Below are 20,551 nucleotides of genomic sequence, written 5' to 3' on the forward strand. Positions count from 1 at the left end.
GGTGACGGGAAGCCAGATTCTCTGCTATGGAACCTCTCTCCAATTGATTTTGGTTAATTTTTATTTATTTAATTTTTATTTTAATTCATTTCCCTATCCACATTTGTTTGCAGGGGATTTACCTACATGTTGCTGCCTTTTGCAGCCCTCTAGCTCTTTCCTGGGCTGTTTTACAGCCTTTTTAGTGCCGAAAAGTTCGGGTCCCCATTGACTTCAATGGGGTTCGGGTTCGGGACGAAGTTCGGATCGGGTTCGGATCCCGAACCCGAACATTTCCGGGATGTTCGGCCGAACTTCTCGAACCCGAACATCCAGGTGTTCGCTCAACTCTACCTGTCAGCAATGCAGAGCAGGGATTCATTCACGGCAAAAGGGGGTTTATGTCACCCAGCAACAGAACAGAAGATTTTGAGAGATTTAGGCCCATGTCACCCAAGCACAGCAGTGGTTCATTCACAGCAAAAGGTGGTTCATGTCACCCAGCAATAGAACAGCGGATTTTGAGAAATTTAGGCCCCTGTCACCCAGGCACAGCAGGGGTTCATTCACGGCAAAAGGGGGTTCATGTCACCCAGCAATAGAACAGAGGATTTTGAGAGATTTAGGACCCTGTCAGCCAGGCACAGCAGGGGTTTGTATACGCCAAAAATTGTAAAATGTCACCTGACAATTGAAAATAAGAATTTTTTCAATTTAGGGCACTAAGATTGTCATTTTTTTAGTTATTAAAATGGCTCTAAAATAGTCATTGAAAGAGCTAGAGGGATGTAAAAGGCAGTAAAATGTGCTTGAGAGCATGGCAACTGCTCTGCAAACAAATGTGGATAGGGAAATAACTTAAAATAAAATAACTAAAAATTACAAATTATTAACCTGCAACTCAGAGAAGGATGTGAATATGGAGTAAATATGCAATGAAAGAGGAGGAGGTAGCCAATTTATTTTTTATTTTTTATTAGGGTAGGAAGCCCCCAAAATATCGGTACAAATAAAAAAAAAAGAAAACAAAGAATCACTGCACTTGACTTGAGTACAAGAATGTATGTTTGATGGTGGTATAAATGTCTATTCTGCACAAGGTACAGACAAGTATTGTGGGATCCAAGCCTGGTTTATTTTAATGAACGTAAGCTTGTCCACATTGGCTGTGGACAGGCGGCTGTGCTTGTCTGTGATGACGCCCCCTGCCGTGCTAAACACACGTTCAGATAATACACTAGCTGCAGGGCAGGCCAGCACCTCCAAGGCGTAAAGGGAAAGCTCATGCCATGTGCCCAATTTGGAGACCCAGAAGTTGAAGGGGGCACACCCATCATTCAGTGGAGTTCCACCTTGTGGGCACGTCGCATATGAGCGGGAAGGCCGAAGTTACGCTGCAGCGCTGACAGGCGAGCAGCAGCAGGGTGAGAACGCCGAAAGCGCGCACAGACGGCCCACACTTTATGAAGCTCTGACATGTCGGGGTAATTTTTAAGGAATCTCTGCACCACCAAATTCAGCACATGCGCCAGGCAAGGGCTAGTCCCAGAGCTTCTACGAGATTTCACCCATTATCGCACACAACCAGGCCGGGCTTGAGGCTGACTGGCACAAACCACTCATCAGTCTGTTGTTCAAGGCCCATCCACAGCTCCAGATAAGTTTAAAAACTGCCTGCTGTCGTTTACCCCTGGCTGTGCTGAAGTTGGTGGTGAAGGTGTTACGCTGACCGGATGAGGAGCTGGTAGAGGATGAGGAAGCAGAGTAGGAGGTGGAAGGACATGCGCCAAACTGCTATCTGCCTCAGGCCCAGCCGCCACTGCATTTACCCATTGTGCTGTTATAGAGATATAACGGCACTGACCGTGCTTACTGGTCCACGTATCCGTAGTGAGGTGCACCTTGCCACAGATGGCGTTGCATAGTGCACACCTGATTTTGTCCCCTATTTGGTTGTGAAGGGAAGGGATGGCTCGCCTTGAAAAGTAGTGGCGGCTGAGCACGACGTACTGTGGGACAGCCACCGCCATAAAGCCTTTAAAACTATCCATCTCCACCAGATGGAATTACAGCATTTCGAAGGCAAGTAATTTAGAAATGCTGGCATTCAGGGCTAGGGATCGCGGGTGGGTAGGGGGGGTACTTCCTCTTCCTCTCCAGCGTTTGGGATATGGAGAACTGAACGCTTGCGTGGGACATTGTGGAGATGCTTGGTGACCCAGGTGTTGGTGTTGCTGTCAGATCCTCTGTTTGCGGGTGGCAGGTGGCACTGTCACTCCATAGGCGGATGAAGAGGCCGAAACTGCAGCAGAAGAGGAAGCAGGAGGAGCCAGAGACCTTTCTTGGTTTTTGAGGTGTCTGCTCCACTGCAGATCGTGCTTTGCACTTAAATGCATGGTCATGCAGGTTGTGCTCAGGTTGATAACGTTTATGTCTTGCTTCAGGCTCTGATTGCACAGCGTGCAAACCACTCATGTCTTGTCGTTAGCACATTGTCTGATGAACTGCCATGCCAGGGAACTCCTTGGAGCTGGCTTTGGTGTGCTAGGTCTCTTGCTGCTGTGGGCAGTAGGAGGTGTACTGTCTAGAGGACGGCCGCTCCGCTTTTGCACCCTGCTTCCTCTTCTGCTCTGCTGGTGGCTCTGTGCGACCACCGCCCCTTCCTCCGAACTACATCGGTCACTCGCATGACCTTGATTCCATGTGGGTCAAGGACCTCATTGTCCTCCACATCTTCCACCCAATCTTCACCCCTGACTTCCTTGTTGGTCTGCACACTTTCGAAAACCCCAGCAGTTGGCACATGTGTTTCGTCATCATCCGAGACATGCTGTGATGGCCCTCCCATGTACTCATCTTGAAAAATAAGTGGTTGGGTGGGAGACAATGTGAAGGAACTGCATCCACTGTCAGCAACCCAATCTACTATCGCCTGTACTTGTTCAGGCCTCACCATTCGTAGAGCAGCATTAGGCCCGACCAAATACCGCTGCAGGTTTTGTCGCATAGTCGCCCCTGAGGAAGGGGTTTCAATTGTGCATGTAGCTGGCACAGATCGACCTTGTCCTCTCCCTGCAACAGGAGCTCCACCAGCAGCACCACGACCTGGGCCACGTCCCTTATTTGATGCTCTCCTCATATTTTTTAAATTTAGGATCTTGCCCTAAATGGGTGTTTAATTAATAGTCGAATAGAATGACAGTATGTAAAGGGTGTATCTTACACGGCCTGAACCAGACTAGGCCTCAATAAAAGATTTTTTTGCCCAAAATGGCTGTATTTCAAATGCCTAATTCAAACCCCTGTATGTAGAGGTAGTATCTCAGAGGGCCTGAACCTCTGTAGGCCTGCAGTAAATATATCTTTGCACAAAAAGGCTGTATTTCAAATGCCTAATTCAAACACCTGTTTGTATAGGGGGGATCACACACGTCCTGAACCAGTGTAGGCCTGAATTCAATATTGGTGCACCAAATGGCGGTATTTAAAATCTCTGAATGTAACCCAAATGTATTAAGGGTGTATCTCACAATGACATCTGCATCAAAGGCTGCCAACTAAATTTTTTGTGCCCAAATTAGTTTTGTTTAAAAACTAAATTTGACAGCAGTATATAAGCATGTAATTTCACATGTGCTGATGCTGCAAGGCCTGAAAATAGTGTTTTTTGTCAAGAGTGTGTTTTTCAAACCCCAGAAAATGATGGGTGTATTTCTACCGTAAATTACAAACTGACTAATACAGATGTTGCAGATTGCCCCCAATTTTTTTTTTTGCTAACAGAATATGAAAGCTGTATATATTAAACTTGAATTTAACACTTGCAGATCTGGAAAATACTGTTTTTTGGGGAAAAAAAGTGTGTTTTTCCAACTCCAGAAAATGATGGGTGTATTTCTCCCCAAACAAATGGTGATTTGCAATGTCCCAAAAGCTCAGATGCAGTGCTTGGTGCACTGAGCATGCATAAAATGTCCGCCGCCGCTGCCACCCACCTAACTAACAGAATTCTAAAAGTTAGTATTTTTTGGTCAATGAGCTCAGGGCAGTGTAAAACGATTGTGCCCTGCACCCACACAACTATTTGTCTGTAGATCGCTGAGTTATATTCTCTCCTATGCTCTCCCTCAAATCACAAGTCCAGCAGCATCCTCTCCCTACACTTGCAACAGCAGAGTGACGTGCAGTGCTACGTGACTCAAGCTTATATAGAGCCTGGGTCACATGCTACTCTGGCCAATTACAAGCCATGCCATTAGTAGACAAGGCTGTGATGGCCTCTTGGGGCAAGTAGCATGACGCTTGTTGATTGGCTGCTGTGCAGCCTTTCAAAAAGCGCCAAGTAAGCGGCAAACACCGAACCCGAATTTTCACAGAAATGTTCAGGTTCGGGTCTGGGGTCCCAAAATATGTTTTTAAGACATTCCGCTGTCTCATATTTATTGCAGCTATGAGTGTCCTGGGTCCCTCTGTGGTTTGTTGTGGGTGCTGTGTCATGTTATGTTGGTTGGGACAGCAGCACTAGTGCACGTGTTCCAGTCAGTGTGTCTGTGGCAGGTAAGTGTGTTATGGTTTAGCTTACCTGCCATCTCAATAGCTGTATGTGTTCCCCTTTCCTTGCAGCCTGGCCTCAGATAGAGACTCCTGTTCCTCCATGACTGGGATGAACAGGTTGTCTCTCCCCTGCTCCTAAGTGAGGGATTTCCAGGGCGACTCAGGATATTAGGTATCCAGGGTATGATCCGCCCTACCATCGGGGTCCGCTCATACGGTGGGGAGTCAGGGAGAGGATTAGGGATGTTGTAGGAGGTGACCTGCTCCCTTATTACTCCTTTTGACCAGGCTGATTCCCTTTTACCCTTTGACATCGCACGGTGGGGGGTTTCCCCGACTCCCCGCCGTGACATGCCCTCCATGTGCACCTATTTTGAGGCACAAATAAAGACAGAAATCTACAGCAGCTCACTGTTACAATAGATTTTACTCTGGCTCATGGGAAGCTGGAGGTGTACGTAATTTATGAGGAGGCCTGTGCTAGTAGCGTCTTTCGACAGCACAAGAGATCACCGGTGTAAAACTCTGATCTTTGATAAATTTACTCCATTGTGCCTGGTTTATCAGTTAATTTCCTGGTGATAGATTCCCTTTAAGTAGAAAGCTCTATTTTTAACATGGAAATAAGCATATATTTTATGATTATACAGGTATCGCCTAATATGGCAGCTGCAGAGCTCACAATTTGTGTAGCTGGAATAAGAAACATCAGCCTGTCGAAAGATGTGTTTTGGACCACATTTGAAGTAATTGAGAATGGAGAACTTGGTATGTGTTTTATGTAGTTTTTCATATGGATGTTTATACTTTATATCCTATCCATTATTTAAGGTGTACACTGTGGAGACATCTTATTTGATATGATAAAAGGTCATAAACACTTATTTACAGTGCCTTGAAAAATTATTCCTTGAACTTGTAAAGTAATTAGTAAATCAAGTCCACCTGTTCGTAATTTAATCTCAGTACACAGTAACTACGGCTGTTTTGTGAAGGCCTCAAAGGTTTGTTAGTGAACATTAGTGATCATGAAAACCAAGGAACACACCAGACAGGTCAGGGATAAAGTTGTGGAGAAGTGTAAAGCAGGGTTAGGTTATAAAAAAAAAAAATCCCAAGTTCTAAACATCTCAAGGAGCATTGTTCAATCCATCATCTGAAAATGAGTATGGCACAACTGCAAATCTACCAATACATGGCCATCCACCTAAACTGACAGCCCAAGCAAGGAAAGCACTAATTAGAGAAGCAGCCAAGAGGCCCCAGGGTCACTCTAGAGCAGGCATGTCCAAACTGCGGCCCTCCAGCTGTTAAAAAACTACAACTCCCAGCATGCCTGGACAGATTACAGCTATTAGGGCATGCTGGGAGTTGTAGTTTTGCAACAGCTGGAGGGCCGCAGTTTGGACATGCCTGCTCTAGAGGATCTGTAGAGATCCACAGCTCAGGAGGGAGAATTTGCCACAGTACAACTATTAGTTGTGTACTTCACAAAGAGTGGCACATTTTGAAAGCAAGCCATAAGATGTTAAAAAGTCTGGTTTGCAGTTTTCGACATGCCATGTAGAGGACATAGTAAACATGTAGAAGAAGGTGCTCTTGTTAGATGAGACCAAAATTGAACTTTTTGACCTACAGATGTAGTCGAGCTAAAATTGACTCTGATAACACATGTCACAGTGTTATATTGGTTATTTTGTGACAAAATTAATTGAAAAGTTAGTTACCTTTTTCTTGCTATTCACAACATGTTAATCATGAAGTTTAGTTTGACTGCATCTGTAAATGCAAAATGCTATGTGTGGAGGAAAACTAACACTATGCATCACCCTTAACACACTATCCCAGCTGTGAAACATGGTGGTGGCATTATCATTAGTGATGAGCGGCAGGGGTCATATTCGAATTCGCTATATTTCGCAATTTTTTTTAGAATATTCGTAGAATATTCGAAAATTCGCGATTTTTTTTCTTGAAAAAAAATCGGCAAGGTAATGATTGTGTAATATGCGAATTTTCGTAATTCGAATTTTTTTTTATTGCGAATTTTTATTGTGAATTTTTCAACTTGCAACTATTAGACAAAGAAGATTATAGCACTATATTATCTAAATTGCTCTATATTAGATTTTTTGAATATTCGCTATATTGCTATAACAGTTTTTTCGAATATTCGTAATATATAGCAATATAGCGAATATTCGAAAAAAACGAATATAGAGCAATTTAGCTAATATAGTGCTATAATCTTTTTTTTTATAGTTGTAATTTTTTTCCAATCTGAACTTCAGATGAGAAAAAAATTACAACTATTAGAAAAAGAAGATTATAGCACTATATTAGCTAAATTGCTCTATATTCGTTTTTTTTCCGAATATTCGCTATATTGCTATTTGTTTTTTCGAATATTTGTAATATTCTAAAACAAGAATATATAGCAATAGCGAATATTCGAAAAAAAACGAATATAGAGCAATTTAGCTAATATAGTGCTATAATCTTCTTTGTCTAAAAGGTGAAAAATTACGAAAATTCGCATATTACACAATCATTACCTTGCGGATTTTTTCAAGAAAAAAAAATCGTGCACTTTCGAATATGACCCCTGGCGCTCATCACTACTTCTAAAGTCAAGTATATTGCAGCCTTCTTATTGGCCCACAAGCTAGAAGCAGGAAGGGATCATGTGTACTGATAAAAAAAAAAAAATCTGAAAAAAAAAATTCGAATAAAAAAATCGGGAAAAAATTGAATATTCAAAATTACGAATATATAACTATATTCGAAATATTTGTTGAATTTTCGAAGTACCTATATTCGCGATAAAAATTCGAAATTCGAATATTCGTGATCAACACTAATTATCATGCTGTGGGAATGCTTTTCTTCAGCAGGGACAGAGAAACTGGTCAGAGTTGATAGGAAGATAGATGGAGCTAAATGCAGGGTAGTCGTGGAGGAAAACCTTTTAGAGGGTGCAAAACACTTGAGATTGGGGCAGAGGTTCATTTTTAGCAGGACAATGACCATAAACAGCCAGACCTACAATGGAATTGTTTACATCAAAGCATATTCATATGTTAGAATGGCCCAGTAAAAGTCCAGACCAAATCCCATTGAGAATCTGTGGCAAGACTTGAAAATTGATGTTTACAAACACTCTACATCCAATCTGGCAAAGAAGAATCAGCAAAAATGTCAGCCTCTAGATGTAAAAAGTTGGTTGAGGCATATCCCAAAAAGCTTTTAGCTGTAATTGAAGAGAAAGGTGGTCTTACAAAGTATTGGATCAGGGGGGCTGCATAAAAATGCACACTATACTTTCCAAATGTTTATATAGCTTGCTGCTTTTCCAAGACTGCTTTACCAAGAGCTGATCTACAAGAGCATTGGAGATATTCAGGAGATACTTAGGAGGTAATCTGGAGGTGGATACAATCTAAACAAGTAAGATTTGTTTGTTTAAAATCTTTCCCCTCTTTACAATGGCAGACCTGGTTCTGTGCAGGAATTGTTGTGCTTTTATTTCAGGTTCCACTCTTTAGAGGTTTGGATACTGTCTGATCTGTAGACAGCTCTCCATAATGCAGCAGGAAATTACCTTTTTGAAATATGAGCTTTTTAAATTAACCACTAAACAAACTCAGGCTGAGAACATTGCAATACCACTGCCACAGAGGCCCCCTAGAAATGGAAGATGGGTTACTGTAGGTTCTGGCAGCTGTTGGTGGGCGATTCCATCATAAGAGGTGTAAAGTTTGAGGAGAATGGTGTTGTGAGATGTCTCCCTGGTGCTACCGCTAGCAGGGATAGAGAACGGATCCTTAATATTGTTAGGCAAGCAAAGCAGGAAAGGGAAGTGGATGTTATTCTCCATCTTGGGACAAACGATCTGGCTTGCAATGAGGTTTCAAAGGTGAAAGAAGCTTTTCACACACTTGGAAAGGATATACGGGAGGTTGCATCAACTGTTTCAGTCTCTGCAGTTTTGCCTGTGCATAACCTTCAGCAAGACAGGAAGATGCACATTAAGGAATTCAATGTATGGCTTGGTGAATGGTGTCTGAACCAAGGGTTTGGCTTTGTGTCTCATGTTAGCTCTTGTTGGAATGTAAAAGAACTGTACAGGAAAGATGGTTTGCATCTTTCTCTCAAGGGAACGAATGTCCTCGGTGAACAGTTCCAAGTATTTGCTAAGGAGCATTTAAACTAGGAAAGGGGGGCAAAAGAGTGATAATCCAGCAGTCCAACTGCCCCCCGGAACAATGCGACAAATGATCGCAGCCTAGGGAATAAGATCAATGAATATAGATGTAGTGGCTGTTACTGAGACGTGGTTCAAGAGGAGTAATGACTGGGATATATCAATACCAGGGTTCTCTCGATACAGAAAAGACAGAGAAGGCAAGAAGGGGGGCGGGGTGGCCCTGTATGTGAAAGATAGCATAAGATCTAATTTGATACAAGTTAGCGAGAACAATTTAGAGTTAGTTTAGGTTACCTTGCAGCTTGATAATCATAAGGTAACTCGTGTAGGTGTGATATATAGACCACCTAGCCAAGTCAAAGAATTAGATGATCTACTAGTTGAGGAAATAGCTAAAATGACATTGAAAGGGGAAGTTATCATTATGGGAGACTTCAATCTTCCAGATGTAAACTGGAAAACCAAAATAGCTAGTTCTGCCAGGAGTACAGATATTCTTAATTCCCTACTGGGATTGTCTCTACAGCAAGTAGTGGAGGAGTAGTGAAGGAGGCCATTTTAGATTTAGTATTCACAAAAGGGAATTTGGTATCTGATATTACTGTAGGGGAAAGCTTGGGATCTAGTGATCACCAGTCAGTGTGGTTTACTATAAGTACAGTGACTGAGTCACACCACACAAAAGTAAAAGTTTTAGATTTTAGAAAAACTGACTTTTCTAAAATTAGATTAGTGGTATACGAGTCCCTATCAGACTGGAACAGTTTCATTTGAGTCCAGGAGAAATGGGACTACTTATAAGTGGCACTATTGAAGGCAACCAAAAATTGCATTAGGCTTGTCAGTAAAAGCAAAAAAAGGAAGAGACCACTGTGGTACTCAGCAGAAGTGGCCAAAATCATTAAAAACAAAATGATAGCATTTAGGAATTATAAAAAACAAAAACAAAACGAGGATGACAGGCAAATTTATAAGATTAGGCAAAGAGAGGCCAAACAATTTATAAGAGCTTCTAAAGCACAGGCAGAAGAGAAATTAGCTCAGTCAGGGAAAAAAAGGCGATAAGACATTCTTCAGATACATAAATGAAAAAAAGGAAACTAAAACAAGGAATTACCAAATTAAAAACAAAAGAAGGAAGGTATATGGAAGAAGATAAAGAACTAGCTGACTGCCTCAATGAATACTTCTGTTCAGTTTTTACAAAGGAAAATGAAGGAGAAGGACCTCAGTTAGGAAAGAAGACTAATGAATCTTTTGATGCATGTGTCTTTACAGAGGAAGAGGTTCTATGTCAACTGTCTAAAATTAATACAAATAAGTCACAGGGGCCTGATGGGATACACCCAAAGCTACTAAAAGAGCTCAGCGGTGAACTAGCAAAACCATTAACAGATTTATTTAACCAATCACTGGCAACAGGAGTCGTCCCAGAATATTGGAAATGAGCAAATGTTGTGCCCATTCACAAGAAAGGTAGTAAGGAGGAATCGGGCAACTATAGGCCAGTAAGCCTGACATCAATAGTGGGGAAATTAATGGAAACCATACTTAAGGAGAGGATTGTGGAACATCTAAAATCCCATGGATTGAAAGATGAAAAACAGCATGGGTTTACTTCAGGGAGCTCATGTCAAACTAATATTATTGATTTTTTTGATTGGGTGACTAAAATAATAGATGGAGGAGGTGCAGTAGACATTGCTTATCTAGACTTTAGTAAGGCTTTTGATACTGTCCCACATAGAAGGCTTATCAATAAAGTGCAGTCTTTGGGCTTGAACTCCCATATTGTTGAATGGATTAGGCAGTGGCTGAGGGACAGGCAACAGAGGGTTGTAGTCAATGGAGTATATTCAGACCAAGGTCTTGTTACCAGTGGGGTACCTCAGGGATCTGTTCTGGGACCCATATTGTTTAATATCTTTATCAGCGAAATTGCAGAAGGCCTCAATGGTAAGGTGTGTCTTTTTGCTGATGACACAAAGATTTGCAACAGGGTTGATATTCCTGGAGGGATACACCAAATGGAAAAGGACTTAGGAAAACTAGAGGAATGGTCAAAAATCTGGCAACTAAAATGTAATGTTGATAAGTGCAAGATAATGCACCTGGGACGTAAAAACCCAAGAGCAGAATATAAAATCAGTGATACAGTCCTGACCTCAGTATCTGAGGAAAGGGATTTAGGGATCATTATTTCAGAAGACTTAAAGGTAGGAAGACAATGTCATAGAGCAGCAGGAAATTCTAGCAGAATGCTTGGGTGTATAGGGAGAGGAATTACCAGTAGAAAAAGGGAGGTGCTTATGCCGCTCTACAGAGCACTAGTGAGACCTCATTTGGAGTATTGTGCTCAGTACTGGAGACCATATCTCCAGAAGGATATTAATACTTTGGAGAGAGTTCAGAGAAGAGCTATTAAACTGGTACATGGATTGCAGGATCAAACTTACCAGGAAAGATTAAAGGACCCTAACATGTATAGCTTGGAAGAAAGACGAGACAGAGGGGGATATGATAGAAACTTTTAAATACATAAAGGGGATCAACAAGGTAAAAGAGGAGAGACTATTTAAAAGAAGAAAAACTGCTACAAGAGGACATAGATTTAAATTAGAGGGGCAAAGGTTTAAAAGTAATATCAGGAAGTATTACTTTACTGAGAGAGTAGTGGATGCATGGAATAGCCTTCCTGCAGAAGTGGTAGCTGCAAATACAGTGGAGGATTTTAAGCATGCATGGGATAGTCATAAGGCCATCCTTCATATAAGATAGGACCAGGGGCTATCCATAGTATTTAGTATATTGGGCAGACTAGATGGGTTGTTCTTATCTGCCGACACATTCTACAACATTTTTTGAAAACCAGTTATTTTCTTCTTACTTCACACACACTTTCTACTTTGTGTTGGTCTATCATCTACAATCCCAATAAAATACATTTGGTTCAGTTGGTGTATCATGAAAAAATGTGTAAAAGTTCAAGGGGCATGAATACTTTTCAAGGCACTGTAAGCTTCATTCGTATTAATAAGATAAGAATTGAAATAAGATGAGTGTTTAGGAGGTTAGAGACCAGACATTAGGAGCCCTCGTCTGAGCTGTCTGATGAAAATCAGAGCTTGCTGCTAGAGAAACTAAAGTCTGCACAGAGAAAGGGGTTAGACATTTTTCTTCCCTATCTTCCCGGAGTTATTATAAATTTTTCCTTTCACATAGCCATATGAGGAATTGTTGAAGAAGTTGCACTTCCTAAAGTCATTTAATATGATCGCTTGGTATTGCACTTTTTGTGATATAAGGTGATTATGTGATATTTTTGTAGAGCCAGAGCTCTATAGAGCTGTAATACCTAATATGTTGTTGTGGAAAACCACTCAGGAAACACAGTCTTCGGGAAGAATAAGGCTTATTGCGGCTAGCCGGGAGCATTAACAGCTTCAATCGCACAAAGGAAAATGCTCAAAGGGGGAGAGGCCCACACTCATCTTATACACATAACCATCCTAAACATTGCATACTTGTCTTATCCTCATTGGATAGGTTAAACTCCCTCTTCAACCCCATTGGACATCTCCATATATGGATAATGTGTGCTTGCTTCGTGTTCTTCTTGGCCAACATCTGTTATTCAAATCATTACCCATGCTTGCTTCATCCAATCTATAGCCCGTCACCAAAGTAATTCCTACCCCCTACCTTAGGAATGTGTACACACACATAAGATTTGGGAATGTAGTGTCTGGTATAATCAGGTGGCCTTATACTATATATTTTTCATCTTCTCCTTCAATGTCTGCAAGGCTTCAGACTGCCTTATCACCCATCGGGTCCACTTCACTGCAGAGCGGGGACCCGATGGAGACCCTGACTGACCACAAACACCTTCTATGCTGCGGTCAGCGCTGACCACGGCATAGAAGGGGTTAATCCACCGGAAATAGTAAGGGCCTGGCTATCAGTGCCTACCAGGCCACTGCACTTGTCGGGCCCACTGCTCTTGTGCCCACCCGATCAGCATGCTATACCAGTATGTAAAATTGCGGAAAGTCACTTACCACTATGATGTACAATACATCATATGTTGGGAAGAGGTTAACCACTTCAACCCCCCTAGCTGAAACACCCTTAATGACCAGGCCACTTTTTACACTTCTGCACTACACTACTTTCACCGTTTATTACTCGGTCATGCAACTTACCACCCAAATGAATTTTACCTACTTTTCTTCTCACTAATAGAGCTTTCATTTGGTGGTATTTCATTGCTGCTGACATTTTTACTTTTTTTGTTATTAATCGAAATTTAACGATTGTTTTGCAAAGAAATTACATTTTTCACTTTCAGTTGTAAAATTTAGCAAAAAAAACGACATCCATATATAAATTTTTCGCTAAATTTATTGTTCTACATGTCTTTGATAAAAAAAAAATGTTTGGGCAAAAAAAAATGGTTTGGGTAAAAGTTATAGCGTTTACAAACTATGGTACAAAAATGTGAATTTTCGCTTTTTGAAGCAGCTCTGACTTTCTGAGCACCTGTCATGTTTCCTGAGGTTCTACAATGCCCAGACAGTACAAACACCCAACAAATGACCCCATTTAGGAAAGTAGACACTCTAAGGTATTCGCTGATGGGCATAGTGAGTTCATAGAACTTTTATTTTTTGTCACAAGTTAGCGGAAAATGATTTATTTTTTTTTTCTTACAAAGTCTCATATTCCACTAACTTGTGACAAAAAATAAAAACTTCCATGAACTCACTATGCCCATCACAAAATACCTTGGGGTGTCTTCTTTCCAAAATGGGGTCACTTGTGAGGTAGTTATACTGCCCTGGCATTTTAGGGGCCCAGATGCGTGGTAAGAAGTTTGAAATCAAAATCTGTAAAAAATGACTGGTAAAATCCTAAAGGTGCTCTTTGGAATGTGTGCCCCTTTGCCCACCTAGGCTGCAAAAAAGTGTCACACATCTGGTATCGCCGTACTCAGGAGAAGTTGGGGAATGTGTTTTGGGGTGTCATTTTACATATACCCATGCTGGGTGAGATAAATATCTTGGCAAAAGACAACATTTCCCATTTTTTTATACAAAGTTGGCATTTGACCAAGATATTTATACCACATGTGTGACACTTTTTTGCAGCCAAGGTGGGCAAAGGGGCACACATTCCAAAGAGCACCTTTCGGATTTCACAGGCCATTTTTTTTACACATTTTTATTGCAAACTACTTCTCACGCATATGGGCCCCTAAAATGCCAGGGCAGTGTAAATACCCCACAAGTGACCCCATTTTGGAAAGAAGACACCCCATGGTATTCCGTGAGGGGCATGGCGAGATCCTAGAATTTTTTATTTTTTGTCACAAGTTAGTGGAATATGAGACTTTGTAAGAAAAAAAAAAATCATCATATTCCGCTAACTTGTGACAAAAAATAAAAATTTCTAGGTACTCGCCATGCCCCTCACGGAATACCTTGGGGTGTCTTCTTTCCAAAATGGGGTCACTTGTGGGGTAGTTATACTGCCCTGGCATTCTAGAGGCCCTAATGTTTGGTAAGTAGTTTGAAATCAAAATGTGTAAAAAATGACCTGTGAAATCCTAAAGGTGCTCTTTGGAATGTGTGCCCCTTTGCCCACCTAGGCGGCAAAAAAGTGTCACAAATGTGGTATCGCCGTACTCAGGAGAAGTTGGGGAATGTGTTTTGGGGTGTCATTTTACATATACCCATGCTGGGTGAGAGAAATATCTTGGCAAAAGACAACTTTTCCCATTTTTTTAAACAAAGTTAGCACTTGACCAAAATATTTCTCTCACCCAGCATGGGTATATGTAAAATGACACCCCAAAACACATTCTCCAACTTCTCCTGAGTACGGCGATACCACATGTGTGACATTTTTTTGCAGCCTAGATGCGCAAAGCGGCCCAAATTCCTTTTAGGAGGGCATTTTTAGACATTTGGATCCCAGACTTCTTCTCACGCTTTAGGGCACCTGAAAAGCCAGGGCAGTATAAATACCCCACATGTGACCCCATTTTGGAAAGAAGACACCCCAAGGTATTCAATGAGGGGCATGGCAAGTTCATAGAATATATTTTTTTTGGGCACAAGTTAGCGGAAATAGATTTTTTTTTTGTTTATTCTCACAAAGTCTCCCTTTCCGCTAACTTGGGACAAAAATTTAAATCTTTCATGGACTCAATGAATCCACGCATTTGGATTCCGTGAGGGGTATGGTGAGTTCATGTAAGATTTTATTTTTTGACACAAGTTAGTGGAATATGAGACTTTGTAAGAAAAAAAAAATAATTATAATTTCCGCTAACTTGGGCAAAAAAAAAATCTGAATGGAGCCTTACAGGGGGGTGATCAATGACAGGGGGGTGATCAGGGAGTCTATATTGATCACCCCCCTGTAAGGCTCCATTCAGACGTCCGTATGTGTTTTGCGGATCCGATCCATGTATCCGTGGATCCGTAAAAATCATACGGACGTCTGAATGGAGCCTTACAGGGGGGTGATCAATGACAGGGGGGTGATCAGGGAGTCTATATGGGTGATCACCCCCATGTCATTGATCACCCCCCTGTAAGGCTCCATTCAGACGTCCGTATGTGTTTTGCGGATCCGATCCATGTATCCGTGGATCCGTAAAAATCATACGGACGTCTGAATGGAGCCTTACAGGGGGGTGATCAATGACAGGGGGGTGATCAATGACAGGGGGGTGATCAGGGAGTCTATATGGGTGATCACCCCCCCTGTCATTGATCACCCCCCTGTAAGGCTTCATTCAGACGTCCGTATGTGTTTCGCGGATCCGATCCATGTATCCGTGGATCCGCAAAAATCATACGGACGTCTGAATGGAGCCTTACAGGGGGGTGATCAATGACAGGGGGGTGATCAGGGAGTCTATATGGGTGATCACCCCCCTGTCATTGATCACCCCCCTGTAAGGCTCCATTCAGACGTCCGTATGTGTTTTGCGGATCCGAACCATGTATCCGTGGATCCGTAAAAATCATACGGACGTCTGAATGGAACCTTACAGGGGGGTGATCAATGACAGTGGGGTGATCAATGACAGGGGGGTGATCAGGGAGTGACAAGGGGGGGTAGTGTAGTGTAGTGGTGTTTGGTGGTACTTTACTGAGCTACCTGTGACCTCTGGTGGTCGATCCAAGCAAAAGGGACCACCAGAGGACCAGGTAGCAGGTATATTAGATGCTGTTATCAAAACAGCGTCTAATATACCTGTTAGGGGTTAAAAAAATCGCATCTCCAGCCTGCCAGCGAACGATCGCCGCTGGCAGGCTAGAGATCCACTCGCTTATCTTCCGTTCCTGTGAACGCGCGCGCCCTTGTGCGCGCGTTCACAGGAAATCTCGCCTCTCGCAAGATGACGCACGGATGCGTCCAGGAGGAATGAATCTACCGCCTCCCGGTCGCTTCCGTGCGTTCAGCGGTCGGGAGGCGGTTAATACTGAAAAAAAAAAAACTTTGAAAGAAATTGTTTTTTATTTATTTTGTCATATTCTGACTAGCATTGATCGAGCAACAAAGTGCTCAGGTGCTCAAGCCGAACACATCGGGAGTATAATGGAAGAACCCGAGCATTAAATCAGGCACCCCATGCTCTGAAGAGGGGAGGGTGCCTAGTTTATAGAAAAAGGTCAGAAATTGATGGAAACACCACCAAAATGGTTTGGGAGCAGCATGGGGGGATGTCTCAATGCATCCAGGTCGCTAGTACGCCACTTTTACAGACTGACAATAATGCGGACAAAACCGGGAAAAAAAATTTGAGGAAAAATTGTTAAGAAACATTCTTTCCTGTATATTTACTTGTATATAAAGTGCAAGTGCTGCCAAAAATTATAAGGAAGAGGCACTCTGATACAGCCTGTATATGACTCCTACACTCATAAAGCCTATGCACTAAGTGAAAGGGCTGCCAAAAGATACACAGAACCGGCATTCCAGTACACCCTTTGTTACACATAAAGGAGGGCATTATACAAAGCCTTGAAAAATTATGATTGATGGCCTGCGGGTGACCCTCAAAAACATTTGGAGCAAGGGCCTGCTGATCTGACCATCTAAAACATTATGGGCTTTGGTGACTCTAGATAACCTGGGGTCGATCGAACATCCCCGTGACAGTGACGAACCATTTGGATGTCTGCCCTATCAACTTTTGATGTTATTTTTAGAGCAAACCATGGTGACCACGGGTTATGGGGCAATCATTCCGGAGAGGGAACCTGAGAAGCAGCTACTGCTACCACATCTAAGCAAGGCAGCATGTAAGCAAATTACCTATTAGCTATAATTAGGTGAGGGCCTGCAGGTGAGCTGACCCTATAAAAGATTTTAGGTGCGGGCCTGCAGGTGAGCTGACCCTGCAAAAAATTTTAGGTGCAGGCCTGCTGGTGAGCTGACTCTGTAAAAGATTGTAGGGAAAGTCCTGCTGGTGAGCTGCCCCTGCAAAAAATTATATGTGATGGCCTGCTGGTGAGCTGACCCTTTAAAAGATTTTAGGTGCGAGCTTGCTGGTGAGCTGACCCTGTAAATGATTTTAGGTGCGGGCCTGCTGGTGAGCTGACCCTCTAAAAGGTTGTAGGTGAGGGCCTGCAGGGGAGCTGACCCTCTAAAGCATTATATGCGAGGGCCTTCAGGTGAGCTGACACTGTAAAAAATTTGAGGTGCGGGCCTGTTGGTGAGCTGACCCTCTAAAAAATGATATGCGAGGGTCTGCTGGTGAGCTGACCCTGTAAAACATGATAACCGAGGGCCTGCTGGTGAGCTGACCCTCTAAAAATGTATATGCGAGAACCTGCTGGTGAGCTAAACCTGCAAAACATTATATGCGAGGACCTGCTAGTGAGCTGACCCTTTAAAAAATTATATGCGAGGGCCTGCTGGTGAGCTGACCCTCTAAAAAATTAAATGAGAGGGCCTGTTGGTGAGCTGAGCCTGTAAAACATTGTAGGTGAGGGCCTGCTGGTGAGCTGACCCTGTAAAACATTATATGCAAAGGGAATATATGCGAGGGCATTATATGCGACAAGTAAGCATGTGTTGAAATGATGGAAGAGGAGAAGGAGGATGAGAAAAGGAAGATTCAACCATATACCTTTGTTTGTGTTGGAAGGGGTGCATGGGAATACAGTGTATTCAGTACATTATAAACAACACATTTAAAGTGCCTTTATGTTCCTCAACTTTCCTTTGGTGGAGTCGAGAAGCCATGGTCAATCCAGGCCTTGTTCACTTTTAGAAGTGTCCACCTATCAGCATTTTCAGTTGACAGGCGGATATGCTTATCTGTTATAATGCCACCAGCTGCACTAAATACCTGCAAAACGCTGGCGGCAGGGCAGGCCAGCACCTCCAGTTCGTGCCATGTGTCCAGCTTGGACACCCAGTAGTTGTTAGGTACTGAGGGATCATTGAGGATGCTGACATGGTCTGCTATGTACTCCTTCACCATCTTCCAAAATTTGTCCCTTCTTGTGACACTAGGCCGCGCATCAGGGTGAGGGTGCTAGCGGGTTGTCATGAAACTGTCCCAGGCTTTGTAGAGTGTTGCCCTGCCTCTTTTGGAACTGCTGTGTGTTTCCCTTGTCTCCCCTCCTTGAATTGCCAAGGAACTACTGACTCTGCCACCAGCGTTGTCAGCTGGAAATTTTTGGAGCAACTTTTCAACAATGATCTTCTGGTATTGCACCATTTTGCTTGTCCTCTCCACCAGAGGAATGAGAGATGAGAAGTTCTCTTTGTAGCAGGGGTTGAGAAGGGGGAACAACCAGTAATCTATGTTGTTTAAAATCGTATAACGCGTGTGTCGTGGGAAAGGCAGCCTAACATGATGTCAGCCATGTGTGCCAGAGTACCAACAGGCAAGACTTAGCTGTTGTCATCAGTAGGATCACTCTCAATCTCCTTAACTTCCTTAAAAGGAATTTTGGGTCTTTGAAAAGTTTTTTGTATAACAATCTTCCTATTACACTCCCTACACTGTCTGTCCCTTCCTATGCACAGCTCTCCCTAACACTGATCAATTTAGCGCAAGTTGTGTTACAAACATATATTGCTGCTGTCACACACAATAGTCCTTACAAGGACTTTGGGCTCTCTGAAACATTTTTGTACAAAAAAATATTCAATTACACTCCCTAGTCTCTCTGTTCCTTCCTATGCTCAGCTCTCTCTGACTACGAATGAGCCGAACATGCGTCATCAGGTGCCATATAGCACCCAATGACGTGTTCCGGCCAGCCAATCACTGTAATAACAGTAGCCAACATGGCTACTGGCATTACCGTGACGGCAGTACTCACCTGTACGTTAATTGGCTGCGTAGCAGCCAAGAAACGAGCGGGGAGGAGACTCGAGCATGGCGCTCAAGCACATGCGGCTATCTGCTGAATACCGCCTTGTGCCGAGCATCGAGATGCTCGAGCCGAACAGGTGTTTGGCCGAGCATGCTCGATCAACACTAATTCTAACCCCATTCCTTTTTATAGTTATGTCTACGGAGCTGTTTGGGGGCCAGTTTTTTTAGGGACAATGTGTATTTTTTATTGAAACCATTTTGGAGTGTCTGTGAATTTCTAATCACATTTTATAAAAAAAAAATTGTGAGCAAGTGAAGCAGTCAAAAAATGTCGAATCAAAATGGCAACCATTTAGATTTTTTTTCATTATGCCTGTGGCAGTATGGGGTATTTTTTTTTTATATTTTAATAGTTCAGGCATTTTGGGATGCGAAGATGCTAACAATCAGTATGCAGAGCAGGAGCTCCGTACAGTATTATAATTTATTTGAAGTTATTGCTTTGCAAAGTCTCTAACTAACTGTTTCTGGGTCATCTGCGCCTGAATTTCACCTAATTCTGGTGTACATCAGATTAGTAAATGACCCCCTACCTTTTCAAATCTCCTGCTAAGACCTTTTGAGTTAATAGAAGGGAAGCCGTCACCAGGGACAACCACTCTGAATCACCATTAAAGTGAAAATTGGGGGGGGGGGGGGGGAAGCATCATTTTTCTCATCTAACAATTATTCCATATTCTATTTTTTTTTTATTTCATAGAACGCCCTATGCATTATAAAGAAAATATTTTAGCAACAGTCCTGGAATGGAGTATGCTTCCAGACCCTGGAGCAGCCTGCCTGCTTGTAAAACCATTTTACTCAAGTAATAATGTTGGTAAGTTTTTATTTTCATTCTAAAGGAGTTAGAAATTAACAATAGCAAGGATAATTTGTAATGATAATATTTTCCTGTAAATGATTTGTGACTCCATGGGATGGAAAATTATCTATCTTGTCTCACTTTGAAATGTTAACCCCAATAATGACTCATCAGTCTGACTTGGTGTAAAGGCCCTAGCGGCAATTTATTAACAATACAACTATTACCAAAAAATTGTACATACATATATATACCTTGGAGGGAAGAAATGCAAATGAGCTCTAAACAAGCTTTGCCTCTAATGCTACCAGATGTAAGGCAGCTATCCTATAAGTCAATATTCAGCTCTTAAAATAAGCATTGAGACATGACTTGGATATTAAATAAGCCAGCACCTCATCTGCAGACAGCTGTTTCGTGGTGATTGCCCCTCATAAGTGCAGAGAAGAGCTTGCCATAAGTCAGGCAAATTTGTTAAGAGCTCATTTGCATTTCTTCCCTCCCAGAATTCCAGAGGACCATGTATGGCCTATAAGTCTCCTCACACTGATTAAGGTGCTCTCTCCCTAAGGAGAGTTAGTTCCCCTCTTGCTCG

At 42.4% G+C, this 20,551-nt stretch overlaps 1 protein-coding gene across 1 annotated transcript in view; it reads left to right on the forward strand.

Moving 5' to 3' along the window:
- Positions 1-19,994, forward strand: part of ARAP2 (ArfGAP with RhoGAP domain, ankyrin repeat and PH domain 2) — a 449,134-nt gene extending 429,140 nt beyond the window's left edge. Inside the window, 2 exon segments of the mRNA XM_044276099.1 lie at positions 5,184-5,301; positions 19,855-19,994. Of these exon segments, the coding sequence (XP_044132034.1) occupies positions 5,184-5,301; positions 19,855-19,994 (258 nt within the window).
- Positions 19,995-20,551: the final 557 nt, after the last annotated feature.

Source organism: Bufo gargarizans, chromosome 1, assembly GCF_014858855.1.
Source record: "Bufo gargarizans isolate SCDJY-AF-19 chromosome 1, ASM1485885v1, whole genome shotgun sequence".
In the NCBI taxonomy this organism is placed as follows: Eukaryota; Metazoa; Chordata; class Amphibia; order Anura; family Bufonidae; genus Bufo; species Bufo gargarizans.